General features: G+C 35.2%; 1 protein-coding gene and 1 pseudogene across 2 annotated transcripts in view; one reads left to right on the forward strand and one right to left on the reverse strand.

Annotated features, from left to right (window-relative positions):
• The window catches only part of DCAF10 (DDB1 and CUL4 associated factor 10), a 47601-nt gene that overhangs the window by 1032 nt on the left and 25480 nt on the right, over window positions 1-21089 (forward strand). For both annotated transcript variants that reach the window (XR_006607182.1, XM_004747639.3), the window contains exon 2: window positions 11520-11633. Coding sequence is in view for 1 of the 2 variants with exons in the window: in XM_004747639.3 (XP_004747696.2) it covers window positions 11520-11633 (114 nt within the window). In the remaining variant the exon portion in view is untranslated. The remainder of the gene's footprint in view (window positions 1-11519; window positions 11634-21089) is intronic.
• On the reverse strand, window positions 5304-5375 carry LOC123392512 (annotated as a pseudogene).

Here is a 21089-nt window from a genome sequence, read left to right on the forward strand (position 1 = left end):
CTGTGCCTGACTTACCTTGAGGGTTGACAAGTGTGCGTTCCTCTGCCCCCGAAGGATACTGAGAGGTGTTTTATGATGTGGTTAAACTACAAGCTTCTGTTAGGGTGTCCAATGTTTTCCTGGCTGATTAAATAGTTATGTTTGGTCTCGGTTTACTTTGTGTTATGGGGAATTCCAGAATAATGTGTATTTTTAAAACTTTGCTGAGTACACGAACAACAACAACAAAGGAAAAAAATTATGCACAGTGCTACCCTGAGAAGACAGTATAACTCTTACCTGATCAAGGACTTGGGATTCTAGTCATTTGCTTAGTTCATTTATTCATTCCCTCATTCAGCAAATATGTGTTGAGTACTTGCTGTGTTAAAGATGCGGAGGTTGCAATGGTGAGCAAAACCAATCAATGGCACCACTTTTATTAAGCTTGGGATTTATTGGTTCAACAAGATATTAATAACCATACTAAATATTTCATAATGTGTATTTATAAACTGAGATAAAGGCTTGAAGGAACCGGTTGTACACTAGGGTGTTTGAGGTTTCCCTGAAGAAATGGGATTTAACCAAAAACAGAAAAAATGAGTAGAAGGTGAATTAACCAAGATCGGGTGGAGGAGGGGATAGAAGTATTTCAGATGGAGGAAATAGTGTGTCAAAGAACCTGTGGTTGAAGGGCCACTATGTCATGTTAGAGAAGCTGAAAAATGATGGCTTAACAAAGCAATATATTTTGCTAAAGAAAAACCTGAAATATGCTGAAAAAGGAGAAAAGTAGCAGAATATGAAATCACGGTGAGAAGTTGTATCATATTCCATCTCACTTATGCATATGCATCTTCGTAATTACACTTGGTGCTGGGGTTTCTACTTGCAGCAGTTGTGTGGAACCTGTAGCAATGAATGTGCATCTGAATACAGATCAGGGAGGAGAAACTACTGCAGTTTATTCATGTAACATCCCCTCTCCAGTTCTCTCTCCCAACAACACCCTGTTCCTAAAGCTCCTCAAAGTACCAAGAATCTGTTCCTGATAAACATTTGGTTCCTGTCTTCTCCATCCCCCAACTCCTCTCCTCCCATCCTACTACCTGTTCTGTCAGGCTTTCAGAAGTAGCTAGCTGTTTCTCCCCTCTGGAAGTGAGATTTTCGGTACATGATGAGAGGAGTAGAATGAGTTCTAAAGAAAGAATTTTCATCGCCAGTGCTATTAGAATGAGGAATATATTACTGATAGTTCTGTTTGAATCTGGACAATTACTATCCCCTACAGACAGTTTTGTAAAAAGTAGTTAGGTACTCTGGTACTTAAAATAGTTAGTAATGTAAATAATAATAATAATTCAATATTGTTTAATTTGCAATTGATACATACTCTAGAAAACCTAGGCAATAAATGAGCAAAAAGGACCTAAACATCACTTATAATCCCGGAGATTAAATGGCTATCCAAGGAATTTTTTGTGTGTATATGTTTTTTCTTTATTTCTTTATATTTTAAAGGTTTTATTCATTTACTTAAGTAATCTCTACACACAGTGTAGGGCTCATGACCCTGAGGTCCAGTAAAATGCTCTTGCAATTGAGCCAGCCAGGCACCCCTGCGTGTGTGAGTTTTTTTGTTTGTTTGTTTTGTTTTTTTTAAGATTTTATGTATTTGACAGACAGAGATCACAAGTAGGCGGGGGGGGGGGGGGGTGTGCAAGCAGGCTTCCCACTGAGCAGAGAACCCAATGCGGGTCTGGATCCCAGGACCCTGGGATCGTGACCTGAGCCGAAGGCAGAGGCTTTAACCCACTGAGCCACTGAGGCACCCCGCATATGTTTATTTTAATGTATTGTGGAATCATATTATTTTGTTGCCTGCTTTTTTTAGACAATATATTGTAAATTACCTACGTTACTGTATTTTTACATTATTTAACATTTTTCATTAGTTTAAATAAAACCTCTATAAACAAAATTTTTAGATTTATGTCCTCAATGATAATTCTCTAGAATGAGTGAAAAGTTATGAAGATTTTGGATACCTATTATTAAATTGCCCTCTGTGAAGATTTTACTAGTTCTCATTCTTATCACACACATACGAAAGTGCTTATTTCTCCATACTTTTGCCAACATTGCACATTGCCATTCTTTTCCATTTATGCCAAGGTGATACGTGAAAATAGTTGTGTTACAATTTTTTATTATTCTTACTACATCTACTGATATGCTCTAGATTTTTATGGGACTTAATTGTATGGAAAGAAAGACATCTGTGTTAAATGAGATAATTTCTTACATCCTTCAGTTATATAGGTTATATCAGCTTACTGGGTACCATTATCACTGTGATTTATAAGGATTTCTCAGTACAGGGAAAGAAAAGTGACATAGAAGGTAAGAATTAAAAATATGAATTTAGTAAAGACCAGACTAGAAAAAAATTGGCACTAAAAAAGAAATGAAAGGATACAAGAAGTAGAGGTAATTTCTAAGAATTCAAAAAATATTTTACAGAAACAGTTTTATCAAAATAAGTGTATCACCTCAAGATAACATTTTGAAAAATGAAATTTGATGTTAATAGATTAGTTAATAATATATGGGACTTTGTCGAGGTATCCTTTATGAAAACACATTAGGCACTGCTATAGAGGGAAGTAGTGTACTGGAAAATAGAAATGAAGAAATTACCTAGAATGGAGATAAAAAAGATACATAGGTTGAAAATATAAAGGAGGTTTAGTGACATGGAGCATGGAGAGAAAAGGCATACTATATGTTTGGTCACCTCCTGAAGAAAATGAGATAGATAATGGGTAGAAAAAATTTTGAAGAGATAATAGCTGAGAACTTGACCTCCTGAAGAAAATGAGATAGATAATGGGTAGAAAAAACTTTGAAGAGATAATAGCTGAGAACTTGACGAACTGAAGAAAGTCACCACACCATGATTTAAAAGGCCCAACAGATCTTAAGCAGGAGTCCTTTCTAGACATATACAGTGACTCCAGAACAACCAGTATTAAAATCTTAAAAGCTAGCCAAAAAAGACCTCAAAGGTATAATTATGAGAAACAATAATCAGTTAGTCACCAATAATAGTGCAAATCAGAAGTGATTATTTTTAGTATGCTGGGAGGAGCACTGCTAATCTAGATGTCTATACCCATCAAAGATGGGTTCTTCATTTTTGTCAAAATTGAAGATTAAATAAATACATACACAAACACAGCCCAGTGGGTTTGCCACCAGACCTTCAATAATGGAATTCTACATTTATAGGGAAGAGTTTTCAACTGGAAGGTCTGAGATGGTAGAAAGAATGAAGAACAAAGAAAGTGGGAAATAAGTATGTGAAAATAAATCTTATTTCAGTTTTGTCTTTTGCAATTAACAAAGAGAAAATAATTATGAAGGGATGTTCTAAATTTCTCACTTTCTTCAGGGAGTATCTAACATATTAACTGTAGGTTTTATTTATTTATTTTTAACGATTTTATTTATTTATTTGACAGAGATCCACAAGTAGGCAGAGAGAGGAGGACGCAGGCTCCATGCTGAGCAGAGAGCCCGTGTGGGGCTCCATCCCAGGATGCTGGGATCATGACCTGAGCCGAAGGCAGAGGCTTTAACCCACTGAGCCACCCAGGTGCCCCTAATTGTAGGTTTTAATGTTTACATGTTAAAATTTGCAAGATTAAAAGACAAGAAAGAATATATTATCTCCAGCCTACTAGAGGAAAAAATAATGGAATGAGAAGAAAATATTCCAAGAGAAAGCAAGAAAGGAAAAGAAAAAAGAAAAGGTATAATTTTTTTTAAAGCACAAAGAATGGCTGAAAATAAGTCCAAATGTTACTAATTATAATAAATATAATAGTACTCAATGTTTAGTAGCATAGACAAAAATATATCAAATACATTCTAAACAAAAGCTGGTGAGCTATATTAATGTACAAACTAGGCTTTAAGGCAAAAAATTTTACTAGAGGTAGGAGGTCACTGTATGCTGATAAAAGTTCAATTCACATGGAAGATAAAACTGTTTTTAACTTGAATGAGTCTTTTAGATCTAAATATATGTATCAAAAACTGGTAACTTCAAGGAGAAAACAAACAAATTTATCATAGAAGAAGAATTTGAGGTACATTATAGTAGAACTCAGGCAGACACAAAACAAAATTAAGAACAGCATCACTTAGAATCTTGCTCTGAAGGGCAGTATGCTGCATTCAGGCCTGATTCACGGCTAATACACATTGGTTCAGCTGTACCAGTTGTTAAAATATTGATATATGTCCATACTGGATGAATAGTTACTGCCCCAAGCACATTGAGTGTCTTCCATGGAACCTCCCAGAGTAACCCATTACATAGCAGCTGTAGAGTTAAGAGCTGGCACTGCAAGTTGCGAAAAATACATCTTACTTGAGGGCTACAGCATCGGTGCTAATTGTTCCTTATCCCTCCCCACAACAAAAAAAAATCTATAGGCAAATGCCCAGTGACCATTTGGGTACCCTCAGTGTGGGGCTGTCTGCCTTTCACAAGCACCCTCCTGGTCATTCTTACATAGTCATTTGTGAGAACTGCAGCCTCTGGGGAGATCCAGACAGATGAACAGGGCAGTCAGATGAAAGTAATAACACTACTGCTGGCACAAATGAACTCTCTTGGCATAATGTGCACTTCCATGACTGAAAAGAATCCACAGCAAATGAATGGGGCCTATAGGGATGGTGTATGGATGTCATCACTTCTGGGATGGAGATCCATAATTTTATCATTATTAATGAATTTCACCATTATTTAGTGGAATAAGTTTGCTAAAACCCACTAAATATCTGCCCATCATAGGTGTCAGTAACACTCATTTTATTTTAAGGATTTTGTTTGTCAGAGAAAGAGAGTACAAAGAGGGGAAGCAGCAGGCAGAGGGAGAGGCAGGCTCCCCACTGAGCAAGGAAACCAATGCAGGACTCATTCCCAGGACCCTGGGATCATGACCTGAGCCAAAGGCAGATGCTTAACTGATTGAGCCACCCAGGTGTCCTAACACTAATTTTGTTAATAAAAATGACCACCAACATAAATCTCAGTACCCAGCACATTTAGTTGAGGAAATAGAAGCAGAAAGGTCATTAAACATGAAGGATTTGTATCCTGGCTTGCTCTTAACTTTTGTATTATATTACATCTCATCTGGGCTGAAAGATTAGGTCTGATATAATAAAACATGATATATCAACAGATTATTTTTGTGGCTTAGTTATTAATATAATTGAATACATGTTTCATATATAAAATTAACCACAAGCATTATAAGTTCAGAGAAACTTCGCTAGTAACAAACTATAGAAACGATCCCTGAAAGTATAGTCTTAACCGCAAGCATTATAAATGCTAAAAAATTTTAATTCCACTTGAGCAAAACCTTAAAAGAAGAGGATTTAGTGGGGCGCCTGGGTGGCTCAGTGGGTTAAGCCTCTGCCTTCAGCTCCAGTCATGATCTCAGGGTCCTGGGATCGAGCCCTACATCACGCTCTCTGCTCAGCAGGGAGCCTGCTTCCCCATCTCTCTCTGCCTGCCTCTCTGCCTACTTGTGATCTCTGTCAAATAAATAAAATCTTTAAAAAAAAAAAAGAAAAAAAAGAAGAGGATTTAGTTCCATGAACAATTCTGTTGATGCTGAATAATTTTTTTACTAACGAAGACTCCAAGTTACTTACTGACTACCAATTAATGTGGACATTCTTGGAAGCGCTTTATGCCATTACCTATGTCTCTTCTTGGTGCAGACATGGGCATCTGGGTCAAAGAAAAGATTATGGCTACAGTTTCTAAAAATTAATAAATAATGGAAATTAGTTGATGAGCAACTTAATTAGAACTATCACTTGGCATATATAATCTATAGGTTAGTTTACTTTGAAAATGTTTTAAAGTTTTTATTCATAATGTTAATTTTTATTACTATTGAATATTAAACTTTTTTAAAAATACCATACTTCACTGTAACAGCTATCTCCTGCTTGCTTTTTTTTTTTTTCCAAACAAAATGGAAGATTTATAGCTTTTCACTTAAAAGGACACATTTCAAAATGTTATCATGGAAGTACAGTTTCTTAGTACAATGTGACCATTTGAAATGAATAACAAAAAGATAACTTATTCAAGTTGAGAAACATTTATAAATAACATATGGGCCAAATAAGAAATGATAGCAGAGGTTAGAAATATTTAACATTAAATGATAATGAAAGTACCATATGTCTCAAAACTTGTAGGATGTAAATAAAAAAATACTTACCAGGAAAATTATAGTTATTAATAAACTGGAAAAGGAAAACTAATGAGCTAAGTATCCATCTCAAGATATTGAGAATAGTGAAGTTATCTATAATAGCAAAGTAAGTCTGAAGAAAGCAGAAGGAAGGAAATATAGTAACAAAGAGTAAAATTTCAATACAAATACTCAACAGAGGAAATTTTGTCTTTGAAAAGACAAAAATGAAAAACATACCGATCAAGAGAATCCCCAGGGTACCTGGGTGGCTTAGTCAGTTGAGTGTCCAGACTTGATTTCCGCTTGGCTTGGGTTGTGGTTGGGTTGTGGTCTCCGGGTTGTGGGGAATCAAGTCCCACCTCTGGCTCTCAGTGCTGAATCTGCTTGTCCCTCCCCCTGTGCACTGCTCCCCACTCACTTGTGCTATTTCTCTCAATACATAAAGTCTTAAAAAAAAAAGAAAATCCCCCAAGTAAACAATATTCAGAATTACCATTCTGAACAACATTCAGATAAATCCAACAATATTCAGATGCAAGAGGCAGAGATTGTAGCTTTCTAGAAGTTATAAAGTAGACGGTTTGGGCCAACCCTTCAACAGAGAATAATTAGAAAAGCTAGAAAACATATAAAATATTTAATGTAAGATATAAAAAGCTTATGTTTGAAGGGATTGGAGAATTATGACAGTTAGTAAATTGCAGGGCCAACATCTGCAAAAGAAGGGAAGCCAGAAATGTGAGCCCACGATTTTAGCCAACTGAATTAAGCAATATGGTAGAAATGAAAAGTGTAGAATATAAAACAATGTAAGTAGCTACATTAACATACTGAAGGGAAAATATAGGGTAATCTTAATAAATGCTGGAAAACTGTTTTATGCAATTGAAAATACATTACTGAAAAAAACCAGCAAATTTGAAGTAGAACTTCCTTAATCCAATAATGGGAATCTACCTCCCCCAAAAAAGAAAAACAAACTGCACAGCAAACATTGTACTTAATGATGAAATGGTGAATGTATTCTTGAAAATCAGGCATGACAGGAGTGCCTGCTAATATTAACATTTCTATTTAACATTATACTGAAAGTTCTAACCCAGTGTAATAACAAAAAAAGTATTAAAAAAGAAAAAAGCATTTGTTTGTAGATAATATGATCATCGATAGAGAAAATCTAAAATAGTGGTGCTTGGGTGGCTCGGTTGTTGGACATCCACCTTCAACTGGGGTCATGATTCTAGAGTCCTGGGGTTGAGCCCCTCCTTAGGCTCCCTGCTCTTCGAGCCTGCTTCTCCCTCTCCTGCCTGCTGTGCTTGTGCTTACCGTCTCTGTCAAATGAATGAATAAAATCTTAAAAAAAAAAAAAAGACCTAAAATAACCTACTGATAAGGTATTAGAATAGCAAGATTGATGGATAAATAATTTTAAAACCAGTTTGCATTTTTGCACACCAACAACAAAGAAAGCAAAAATTTAAAAAGAACATTAATAAAAGCATTAAAAAAGTGTCAGATACCCAGGAATAAATCTAAGAAGATAGGCGTGACCCATATGGAGAAAATCTCCATGATATATAAAAACACACCATGTGCGTAAACTGAAAGACTTTTTATTGTAATGATCTCAATTCTATGCAAACGTTTTTTTTTATTTAAAAAAATAAAAAATAAAAAATCTTTTATTTAAGATTTTGTTTATTTGAGAGAGAGAGACCAGAGGAGCACAAGCAGGGGTATGGGCGGAGGGAAGAAGGAGAAGGACAGGGACAAACAGACTCCCCAGTGAGCAGGGAGCCTCAGTTGGGCTTGATCTCAGGGTCCTGGGATCACCACTTGAGCCAGAGTCAAGACACTTAACCCACTATTCCACCTAGGTGCTCTCTATGCAAACTCTTCTATAGATTTATCATAGTCTCAAAATCATAGCTGGATTTGTATGTGAGTGTGTGTACATAACTTGATAAGTTGATTTGAAATGTATAAGGATGTTTAAAGGTCCAAGAATTGATAAGATACTCATGCTATGAAAATCTCAAATATGTGGGAAGGTAGACATGTTACTGGTGGGATGATTCAATATTAAATTATATAAATTCTACCAAATTTATAAAGTCGGTGCATCCCAGTAAAAATAAGAACAGGGTTTTTTTTTTAAGATTTTATTTATTTATTTGAGAGAGAGAGTGTGAGAGAGAGAGTGAGAGGGGAGAAGGTCAGAGGGCGAAGCAGACTCCCCGTGGAGCTGGGAGCCCGATGTGGGATTGATCCCGGGACTCTAGGATCATGACCTGAGCTGAAGGTAGTTGCTTAACCAACTGAGTCACTGAGGCAGCCCCTGAACAAGATTTTTTGGTAGGATCTGACATGCTGTATCTAAAATTCATTTAGATGACAAAGCATACTATTAGCCCCCCACCCACCCCCAATGTTCAGAAAACATTAAGAAAGTATAATATTAGCCATCCGAAAAAATGTTCATAAAGCAAAGTTCATCTTGCTTTACATATATAAAACCTTCTAGAAATTAAAATAGTATGGTGGTATTGCATAGAATAGGATATAGCATCCCCCAAAAAACCAGTATATGTGATCAAGGTCACATTTCTAACCAATGAGAAAAGTATAGGCTTGATTTTGGGACAAATGATACTCATTTTAAAAAGTTACAAATCAGGCCATGTACAAAAATAGATTGTATTAAAACAAAGAAATGACTGGTTTTTATACATCTCTTAATTAACAAGACTCTCCCAGAATCACTAATTCATTTACTTTGTTTGTTTGTTTGTTTGATTGTTTTAGAAAGGGAGAGAGTAGAGGATGGTGAGGAGGAGGGAGAGAGAAAGAGAATCTTAAGCAGGCTCCATGCCCAGCACAGAGGACCCTGCTCCTCCTGCTGTGGGACTTAAATTTCACAACCCTGAGATTATGACCTGAGCCGAAAACAAGAGTTGGACACTTAACCGACTGAGCCAGTGGCACCCCTGATTCACTTTTATGCACAAAAAGGAGTAAAGTTCATTCCATAACCCTTGTGAGGAACAACAAGAGATGGCTGTTTATTATCTTCTAAAATTAATGGATACTAATTTTTATTCATGCTGGTCAACTAGCACAAAAGTCCTTCAGATTCTCAAGTTTTGAAGTCCAGATATTTCTAAAAAGGGTTTATGCAGAGCAGACACCTTTTAAAGGACAATTTCATGACTACTAAATATGGAAAATACTTTAATTTAGATTTTCCCCCTCACACTTTATCTAAAAAGTTTATTCTGAATAGAAACTTTTGGCTTTTTAGAATTCTGTCTTGCGGGGGGTGGGGGCGCTGGGTGGCTCAGTTGTTAGTGTCTGCCTTTGGCTCAGGTCATGATTCTGGGGTACTGGGATCGAGCCCTGCATCGGACTCCCTGCTCTGTGGGGAACTTGCTTTTCCCTTTCCCACTCCCTCTGCTGTGTTTCCTGTCTCACTATCTCTCTCTGTCAAATAAATAAATAACACCTTTTAAAAAAAGAAAAAAAAATCTATTTGGGGGCACCCGACTGGCTCAGTTGGTAGAGCATGTAACTTGATCTTGGGGTTGTGAATTCGAGCCACACACTGGGTATAGAGATAAGTTAAAAAAAATTGTTTTTTAAATCCTGTCTCACTATTTTCATCTTAAATATACAAATTCCATTTGTTATTGGAACTGTAAATTGGGAAGGCCTACAGTTTTAAGACTCAGGATTTCATTTGCTAGATCTGAATCCGAAAGACCAGTGTCTACAAAAAACTAAGACTTAAAAATAAATTAAAAACAGTTGATTTTCAGAAATCAAAATGTGGCTTATAAAACGTTTATAATAATATAACTTTGTAATGGGAAAGTGCTGAACCAAGAGATAATACTAAAAAGCATGAAGGATAAAATATATAAGTTTGATTGTATCTAACTGGTTTGGTAGGATATATGCCAAACCCTTTTCAGTACATTATAATAGATACTGATAAAGAAATATATAATTTGTCAAAAATATATATATATATAATTTGTCATATATGACTTTTTCTCCTAAGTTGCCTCATCTGTGCAACCAGCTTTCCTCATTTAAAAATGTGTTTTGGGGGGCGCCTGGGTGGCTCAGTGGGTTAAGCCGCTGCCTTCGGCTCAGGTCATGATCTCGGGTCCTGGGATCGAGTCCCGCATCGGGCTCTCTGCTCGGCAGGGAGCCTGCTTCCCTCTCTCTCTCTCTCTCTGCCTGCCTCTCCATCTACTTGTGATTTCTCTCTGTCAAATAAATAAATAAAATCTTAAAAAAAAAGAAAAAAAATGTGTTTTGGGGGTGCCAGGGTGGCTCAGTTGGTTAGGCATCTGACTCTTGCTTTTGCTTTCTTATGAGATCAAGCCCTGTATTGGGCTTCACGTTGAGCATGGAGCCCGCTTGGGACTCTCTGTCTCCCTCTTCCTCTGCTCCTCTCCACCTCCACCTCCCAGCTTTCTCTCACACATGCACTCTATTTCTCTCTCTCTCTCTCCAAAAAATAAAAAAATTTAAAAACGTCTTGGAGTTCTTTCATATCCACATGAAACTATCCCTATCTTTTTAAACATTGCATGATATTGCAGAGTATTACATACCATGGCTTAAATGATCAATCATTCCTTCTTTCACATACATTTAGGTCACTTTCAGTTTCTCATTATGGTGAGGTATATCTTTATATATGCTTCTTTGTATTTATAAATGATTATTTCTTTAGATTAAATTCCCAGAAAAAAATTGCTGAGTCAAAAGATACACATATCAAAAGGTACACACATGATAGATACGGGTACTCTCCAAACCTGAGCTGTATCAGTTTTTGCTCCACCATAATTTTGAGAGTCCATTTCCTACTGTTGTCAAGAACAGATAGCTTCGGGGCACCTGGGTGGCTTAGTCGGTTAAGTGATTGCCTTGGGCTCAGGTCATGATCCCAGGGTCCTGGGATCAAGTCCCACATCAGGCTCCCTGCTCAGTGGAGAGCCTGCCTTTCCCTCTCAATCTGTGTGCTGCCTCTGCCTACTTGTGCTTTCTCTCTGTCAAATAAATGAATGAAATCTTAAAAAAAAAAAAAAAAAAGGATAGTTTCAGTCTTACAAATACTTGCTTTTAACATGGGCAAAAAGAAGTTATGCATTATAGTTTGTGTAATTATAAGTGTGCATATCAATAATAAGAGAATGCTAGAAAACTAAATGTGTCCTTTGCTTTCAGGTCGGTGCTGACTGTTGCTTGTGAACAGACCGAAGTTCTGCTTTTTGACCCTATATCTTCAAAGCACATAAAAACACTTTCTGAAGCTCATGAAGACTGTGTAAATAATATCAGGTTAGTATTTTAGTTAAATAATAAAGCTTATTAGTATGACACAAAATACTCTAATTTGGAAGTTAATGAAAATTTGTAATTTCTTGCCCAGCAGTGCTAGATATGAATTTATGATTTGTGAATTTTATCCCTTATGAATTTTATCCCTTTAATTACAGAACTTGCTATATTAACCATTTTGATTAGAATCTTTCCGAAATGCCTTTTTTTACTTACATATGATTTTACCTTTTCTCTTCATATATCAGGGTCATCATTATGAACCTCAGCCATGTATTATGATAGTCTTGCAATGTCTTTGGGCTAATGATCTGTGTAGAATTATGGCAGTCCCATTGCTAAGCCTCTTTCACCTTCATCCCTCAAATCCAAACTGTTGAGGGGAAAGAATACATTTGCACAGAGAACTTTCTAAAAGCATGTTGGAAGTACCTTAAATTCTCAATAATGTGGGAAGTAAATAACAGTTGAACAGCTTGGTGGATTAATATGCAGTCATTAAAATGATGGTCACAGGGACTACATATCAACATGGACAAATGCTTGGAACAATATATGTTAAAATCATGATAAAAATTGTTACAAATATGACATGCAGAAAATAAGGAAATATTTTTCAGTGCTAACATGGGGTGGATTAGAATGAATGGATAATGAGTAATTTTGTTTTCTAAACATTTTTTAGTAAGATTATATTCCTTTTATACTAATTACTTCTAATGTTTAAAAAAAAAAAGATACTGGGAAATTACTTCTAGTTACAGCAATATACTGAATTTTGATGTAACCTCTATGCTCTAAACACACAGGACAATAGAATAAATAGCACAAAAGATATAGCCAGGCTTTGAAACAATATATATGTTTTTGTGGGCTAGAAATGGAACACAGACACAAGCTGTTATAGGGCTGAAACCAAAGCCCACTGGGTTTTGAGTCTGGTACAGATGTGTAGTAATTTTAATTCCTGTCGAGAATCAAAAGTACTAAAGTGCTTCATAAGAGGCAGGAACCAGAGTCAGAATTACTACACAGTGCACTAGCTAGAATGCCTGTCCCATTTGTGAAAGGCTGAAAAAAGGAAAAAGTTATTCACTACCTGAGGCCGTGGTTTTTGGCTGATTAAGACACAACCCCATGGCCAGGAATTGAATGAAGCCATTACTGAGTCAGTGATTGAATGTTTATGTCTGATACCTCCAGTATCATCATGAAACTGAAGGCCTTAATGTCATTTTAAGGCCTAACTATGGATTAGGGGTTCAGAAATCCAAGTTGGGGCAATGATAAAACCATTAAATAGGAAAGAGGAAAAAAAGGATTAAAAACCTTTCTTAAAATAAGCTTATAACCAAAATTCTAAAACTCATGAAGACATCTAATATTCATATCATAACAAATTCAGCAACTAAAACAAGCATATTTTCTGGATGAAATTAATTTTATGGAGTAGTCCAACAAAGACTATTTTTAAAAATAAATTATTTATTTTTTTTTGACTAGGTAATACATGCACGTGATACAAAATTCAAAGGTACAAAAGGGTAAACAGTGAAAAGTAAGTCTATCTCCCACCTCTGTCCCCTAGCCACCCAGTTCCCCTCCCCAGAGGCAACCACTATTACCAGTTTCTTGCTATCCTTTTTGAGATAGTCTATGCATGTACAAGCATATACACACACACATACATACACTTTTATATAAATGGTAGCATTCTCTACACACAATTATATACTTTGGCTTTTCCATTTAATAACATTTAGAGATCATTCCATATTAGTACCCATGGGATGATCTTATTCTTTTTAACGGCTGCATAGTATTCCATTGATTGGAAGAAACTTTAAAGCATTTTTAGGATGTTGAAAGAAATAAGTTAACTGATACTTTCCATTTAAAGAGAACTTATGAAACAAAATTATGAAACAAAAGAGTTGAAACAAGAGCAGATTACTGTGGAAAAGAACCAACTACAACTCTTAGAAATTAAAAATATGCTAGTATATAAAAAAAACTTTAAGATGGGATCAGTTTTATCCTTTACACCATTGATGAGAGAATTAATGGGTTCAAAAATACTAAGAGTACTTAAAATACATAGAGGATTGATTGAAGACTCCAGTGTGTATATAATAAGAATTACAGAAAAAGAAGATGCAAAGGTTGGTGGAGAACTACTTTTTGAAGACACAAAGGTAGAGAATTTTTAGCATTAAAGAAGGTCCTGAATCCTTGAACCAAAGTAAACTCTAGAATGCCAAGTAGGTTAAATAAAGATAAATCTACATTTTGACAGGTTGTAGTAAAACTAGAATATCAAAGGTAAAGAGAAAATCTTAAAAGCCACCAGAGTTAGAAGCCAGATTACCTACAAAGGTATAATTCAGCATTATAACAGAAGATTTCTCATCAGCAACAATTGATGCTAGGAGATTCTGAAGTAGTATCTTAAATACTAAGGGAAAATAATGTCCAATGCCATATCATATCCAGGTAAACTATTATTTCATAATTAAGAATTTAATTAGGTGAAATGATAAATGTTATTGATTATTACTAGCAGAAAGATAATAATTTAGGTTTTGGGGGAATACATTTAAAACAAAGTTAAAACTAAAGTCTTGATTTATTTTCAGGTAGTAACATTAAAAAGGAAAAAACATGAAATTAATTTTTAGTAATGTTTTATTTATCCCAATAGGACTGAAATATTATCATTTTTAACATGTCATCATTAAAAAAATTATTGAGATATTTTAGTTTCATTTTCTAATGTTAAATTTTCAAAATCCAGTGTTTTACACTTAGAGAACAACCCAGTTCAGACTGGCCACATACCAAGGATTGGAAAGCCACATGTAGCTAATGGCTACCAAACTGGACTGTGTAGCTTTAGATAGTAACAACAAATAGGTTGTGTGTAATATGGTAAGATTCATGTCATATTCAGGAAGAAGATAGAAATATGAAATAGTTTCAGACTCTTTCAGAACAATATATAATTAAATATTTACAATGAAAAAGTACTAAATTAAAGGTCCCTAAAATAGTAGACATTCAGTGTATAGCTAGCTTCCAAAGCAGTACAAGAGGGGAGAGGGAATACTGAAAACATGATCAGTTCAGTGGAAGATGGGACAGCTATAAATAAATAAAACAAAGGAAAGGAATGCTAAGTAGAAAACAAGAAGTAGAAATCGACCCAGTATATAAGTAGTTCACAGTAAGTATAAATGAATTGATACTCTTCATTAAAAGACACAGAGACAGCAATTGGAATAAAAACCAAAATCATCTATATATTCATTCTAGAGATACCAAAACTGAAACTGCCCAAAAATTGGAAAAGAAAACTAATGTAGATTATCATCATTGGACAGATGGAAGACTAAAGGCTTTAATAAGGATAAAGTGCAACAGTATATATTAATGAAAGGAAAAAATCAACTAAGAATATATAATAATGAAGAACTTTTGTATATATTTTGAAATTTGTATATTTAAAAGAACAACAACAGCAACAAAAACAAGCACAAAACAGATACGGAATTACAAGTCTATAATTATAGTGAGAGATTTTAATACACTTCCGTCCCAAACTAGTAAATCAAGTAGATACAAATTAAGCTACAGAAGATTTTAAACTATATTGGACAATCTTTCACCTGAAAATAGAAATGCAGGATAAGATTTTTAAAATATTTTTTAAAATATATAATTGAACTGATAAGAAAGAAAGAAATCCTAGGGCCACAAATGAAGTAGATGCTAGAATGCAAAGTAGTAAATAGGTATTCAGCTAGCTTTTACCCTGGAGGCATCAGCCAAGTGCAGGTGACCTTGAGCTTATGTGTCAGTATGTATAAGGAGTTCTGGTGGACAGGAGACTTAATTTTATGGCCAGTTGAAAATGAGGAGTCTAGTAGAAAACTCAAGGTATGTCTCCAAAAGCAAAGGAAACAAAAGCGAAGATGAACTTTTGGGACTTCATCAAGATCAAAAGCTTCTGCACAGCAAAGGAAACAGTCAACAAAACAAAGAGGCAACCCACGGAATGGGAGAAGATATTTGCAAATGACAGTACAGACAAAAGGTTGATATCCAGGATCTATAAAGAACTCCTCAAACTCAACACACACAAAACAGACAATCATATTAAAAAATGGGCAGAAGATAGGAACAGACTCTTCTCCAATGAAGACCTACAAATGGCTATCAGACAAATGAAAAAATGTTCATCATCACTAACCATCAGGGAGATTCAAATTAAAACCACATTGAGATACCACCTGACACCAGTTAGAATGGCCAAAATTAGCAAGACAGGAAACAACATGTGTTGGAGAGGATGTGGAGAAAGGGGAACCCTCTTATACTGTTGGTGGGAATGCAAGTTGGTGCAGCCACTTTGGAAAACAGTGTGGAGATTCCTCAAGAAATTAAAAATAGAGCTTCTCTATGACCCTGCAATTGCACTACTGGATATTTACCCCAAAGATACAGATGTAGTGAAAAGAAGGGCCATCTGTACCAATGTTTATAGCAGCAACGGCCACGGTCACCAAACTGTGGAAAGAACCAAGATGCCCTTCAACGGACGAATGGATAAGGAAGATGTGGTCCATATACACTATGGAGTATTATGCCTCCATCAGAAAGGATGAATACCCAACTTTTGTAACAATATGGATGGGACTGGAAGAGATTATACTGAGTGAAATTAAGTCAAGCAGAGAGAGTCAATTATCATATGGTTTCAGTTATTTGTGGAGCATAACAAATAGCATGGAGGACAAGGGGAGATGGAGAGGAGAAGGGAGTTGAGGGAAATTGGAAGGGGAGGTAAACCATGAGAGACTATGGACTCTGAAAAACAATCTGAGGGTTTTGAAGGGGTGGGGGGGGGTCTGAGGTTGGGGGAACCAGGTGGTGGGTATTAGAGAGGGCAGGGATTTCATAGAGCACTGGGTGTGGTACAAAAATAATGAATACTGTTAAACTGAAAAGAAATTAAAAAAAGAAGAAGAAGAAAACTCTGCATAAGGCTGGGACTCCAAAGAGCTATCCTTACAGCATAAAGGTGATCTGGAAATATACCACCTTGTTCATGTAGACTGACATTGGTAGAGGGGCATCAGAAAATCTCCTCAGTGAGTGTCTAACTGCAAGTCAGTCTTCATGCATGTGTGGTGCCCAAGTTCACACATTCAAAACCATGTAACCAACAGTTTTAAATTGGATCCAGGTTGATAGTACTGCCAGGTACCCGCAAAAACAAATGCAAATCTTCTCTGGGGGAGAAAACTTGGTATCATAAGTCAATTCTTTCCAAATTAGTCTATAAATTTAATTCAGTTTTAATCAAAATACCAACCGTGTTTTTTTTTTAACTTAAAAATTCATATGTAATAGCAAAGTGCCAGGAATATCAGACAATTTTGAAGGAGGCTAAGATGGTAGTCTTCAGATATCAAACACAATCTTAGGACAGGAATAGATTAAGTGCCTAATGAAATGGAGTAGAACTTCCTGAAACAGACCCATGCATATATGGAAATGTGATCTATCTCTGCAGGGACATTACAGAGCAGTGGTGGGGAAAATGGAAAAGAGAGAATTGATTATATATATGAAATAACTGCAAGTTAGAGACCTAATTAGGAAAGCAAACCATTAAAGCTCTTGGAGAAATATAGAATATATTTATGTTCTAAGTATGAGAATGGATTTTTTAAGATACAAAAAGCACAGATCATTAAAGGATTGCTAAGTTGAACTGCATTAAAATTGAAAACTTCATTCTAACCACAGATATAACAGTGTGAGAAGATAAGCTATTGGCAGGTGGAAGAAGATGTTTTCAATGCACGTAGCCAAAGAAAGATTAGTATTCAGAATATATAAAACAATTACCCTGGAGCAAAATAGGTAGAGAATTATATAAGAGAAGCTAAAATGAACAATAAATATGGAAAATTTTTCAAGCTTTCTAGTTATGAAAATGCAAATAAAAATAAACAAGAAATACTAAGTATTGGCAAAGATGTTGAGAAGTAGAAACTCTTGGACATTGATGGAGTATAATTGATGAAATTATTTTGAAGAACATCTCAGCAATATCTGGTAAAATTGAAGATCAAACAATTTTAAAGAAATTAAAGTACATGTAAATAAGGAGATGTATAAAGAAGGTTTGTAATAGAATCATTATTAATTCAAGCTGTAAATAAATCTTCCATCAAGAGGAAGATAAATTCCAGAATACTCATACAATGGAATACTATACATCAGTTAAAATAAATGAACTAGAAGCATCTGAGATACGTCTCAGCAATTCAAGATTGAGCCAGAAAAGCAAATTGTAGAATGAGCTATACAGTGTGATACCATTTATATAAAGTCTGAAAATATGCAAACATAAGTTTGATAAGGGCATGTATTTGTCTGTTTGTTCTCTGTTCTATTCCTAGCACCTAGAACTGTGCCTAGCACATAGTGGGTGCTAATTAAATATTTATGGAATAAATTGAATGCAAAACAAAACTATACATTGTTATGGATACATACTTAAGATCTCACGGTATTAAAAACTTGCATGGGGAGTGACAAACAAATTTTGGATAGTGGTTCCCTCTGGAGAGGGAGGGAGGGGAATGGGATTGGGGAGGGATATTCAGGGTGCTTCAGTTGTGTTTGTAATGTTCAAAAGAATCTGAAAGATAACAAAGTGTTAAAATTTTATAAAGTTGGGTGGTGGGTATCACAGGTTTTTGTTATATTCTTCATAGTTTTCTTTGTGTTTTTAATATTTTATGATCTAAAATGTTCTTACCTTAAAAAGAAAAGATGTGCTGTTTTCCCCTATTCAGAATGATCTCTGACTAATCTGCTGTTAGAATTTTTTCTTTATCAATGTCAGCTCTCATTTACTGTTATCAATGTGTCTGCTTTAGTACCCCACACCTACAGATTTGAATTTGCTTATCTGTTGGTTAGAAAACCAGGTTTTGAAGCTTTTTAGAAGTACATATCACTTAAGAGTTTTGAATGAGGAGCTGAGGGGTCCTCTGGCATGAGCTTAAGTGTGCATTACTTATTAATAATATTAGCTACCATTTTTTTGACTGCCTGCCAGTCAAAAAACTTTTTGTGCCAAACCTTTTGTGAAGCACTTTTCATACAGTATTAATTCTCACAGTATCCTGATGTGAAGCAGATATTGTACCCACTTTAAGGAATAAAGAAATTGCAGCTCAGATAAAGAGATTTGCCCAGTATCTTTAATATGTACCAAGTGGTAGAGCTAGAATTCATGCTCAGTTCAATTAGACCACCTCACTCTCTTTTTCAGAGATGTGGGCATGCATTTCCTAGATAATGATTTTACACATACTTAGTAATGTCTTCTAGTTCATTTCTTAGTTTTTTAAGGTTTGCTTATCTTGTAAAATAAAAATATTGATAGTTGGGAAGAGTATTTTCTATTGTTTCATATTTTGGAAAAGTAAGGGGAAAATATGACATAATTTAAATTCTTAAACCCATTATACAGGTTTACTTCTCATTCATGAGGGTCCTGTATGTGGATTTAAGAGTCCATTTAATAATCAGGGTCCCCCCAGGTTAGAAATTACAAGGACATTTGAGATTATCATAAGAATATTTACTTAGTGATATGGCAGTTAAAAAATCAGTGGCTATTTAAATATTCCAGGATCTACTTTTCCCTCCCACTGTCTTTGTTGGTCTTTTCCTGACTGATATACTTCGAACACTGTGATGTAAATGCAGTGCTTGCATCACTAGGAACATGAAATTTCTTACCTTGCAAAGGATGTAGAATTTCACAAAACCCTGAGAGTAATAATAGAAAACTGGTCGATTACATATAAAATCATTGCCAAATAAGGATCTGATAGAATTAGACTAGTTATCAGTTAAAGAAAAGGAAATGACAGAAACGGGGACATGATAGATAGTTCAGAGAATTACGTGAATATTTCATGGGACTAAGGAAAGGCCCTTGGGAAAATGAATAAAGCCCTTGAAGTTTATATAGAAATGACTCTCTAATTATAGTACAAAGCTCAAATATGAAGTAAGGGTGCTGTATTTTGCTGTCATAATTTCAATGGAGAGATGATATAGGAAAACCTAAACACTTAATTTAGTCTTATTCTAAGAATTTGCATATAGTTATATAAATGTAAAATAAATGTTAAAAATTTTTATGACTTCCGGTTTTTAGATAAAGACAACACTTTCCATATACAATGAAATGTTGGTACCCATTTTAAGGAAATTCTATTTCAGTTGCTGTTATCTTTCACCAATTATCCTCTGGTAATGAAGACTTCAATTTATCCAGGTGTCCACTTTCCAGAACTGTTAAGAGTCATATGTTGGGATTTGATGGAAACATATGGAACAGTTTTATAATTCATAAACTCATAGATTTCAGTATGGATGGAGTGTCTCCTGTTTATTAGACTATGGAGTTAAAAACATTTTACAGTTATTAACTTATTAGGCTAGACTGAGTTTTAATTTGAGAAGATTGAGCCAGATCTCAAAGGATTTGTCTAATACTTTACATTCTCTGCATCTGCTTGCTTTAGGATAACAGTTGTGGGTGCTTTAACTGATCTCCTAATCAGCATTCTTAGTTTTCTATAATTTTCCATTCTCTTCACCAATGATTCTTCAATACCAAGATTTTTAACAGGTAAACTTGGAGGCAAAATAAGAAAACTAAAGTCAAAGCGTTAAATTTTTCATTAAGGTAATTTATTCAATTCAAATTACTAGCTTTTATTCCAAGATTATATTCTTTGTACATTATTGACATTAAAATGGTAATTTTTCTGTTTTCATGCAACAGTGGTAATTTTTCAATGGCCTTACTGACAAAAATTTTAAAACTGATACCCCATTTCATTTTATTTTTTATGAAAATCCAAAAGTTTTAGAAACTAGCTACCTCAGAGATCTTTTTGAAACTCTTAATCTAATCATACCATTTTCTTGCCTAAAACCTCAGGGTTGACCACTGTGGGTTAAGGTGGTATAATGCCACTGAGGTTTTGAATCCATATGTGCATTAAGTATTTTCTGTAAACTAAATAAAATATCTTACTTTTCCCTAAATTTTTTAAGTGTAAGAAGATGCTCTACGATGATGATCAGTTTATTTTAAAAGTTTGACTTTCCGGGCGCCTGGGTGGCTCAGTGGGTTAAGCCGCTGCCTTCGGCTCAGGTCATGATCTCAGGGTCCTGGGATCGAGGCCTGCATCGGGCTCTCTGCTCAGCAGGGAGCCTGCTTCCCTCTCTCTCTCTCTGCCTGCCTCTCCATCTACTTGTGATCTCTCTCTGTCAAATAAATAAATAAAATATTTAAAAAAAAAAAAGTTTGACTTTCCAATAGCCTTTGTCATTGTGTATTGTTTTTTTCAGTCA

The sequence above is a fragment of the Mustela putorius genome, unplaced genomic scaffold (assembly GCF_011764305.1).
Source record: "Mustela putorius furo isolate JIRA1106 unplaced genomic scaffold, ASM1176430v1.1 tig00000580_pilon_pilon_pilon, whole genome shotgun sequence".
Lineage (NCBI taxonomy): Eukaryota > Metazoa > Chordata > Mammalia > Carnivora > Mustelidae > Mustela > Mustela putorius.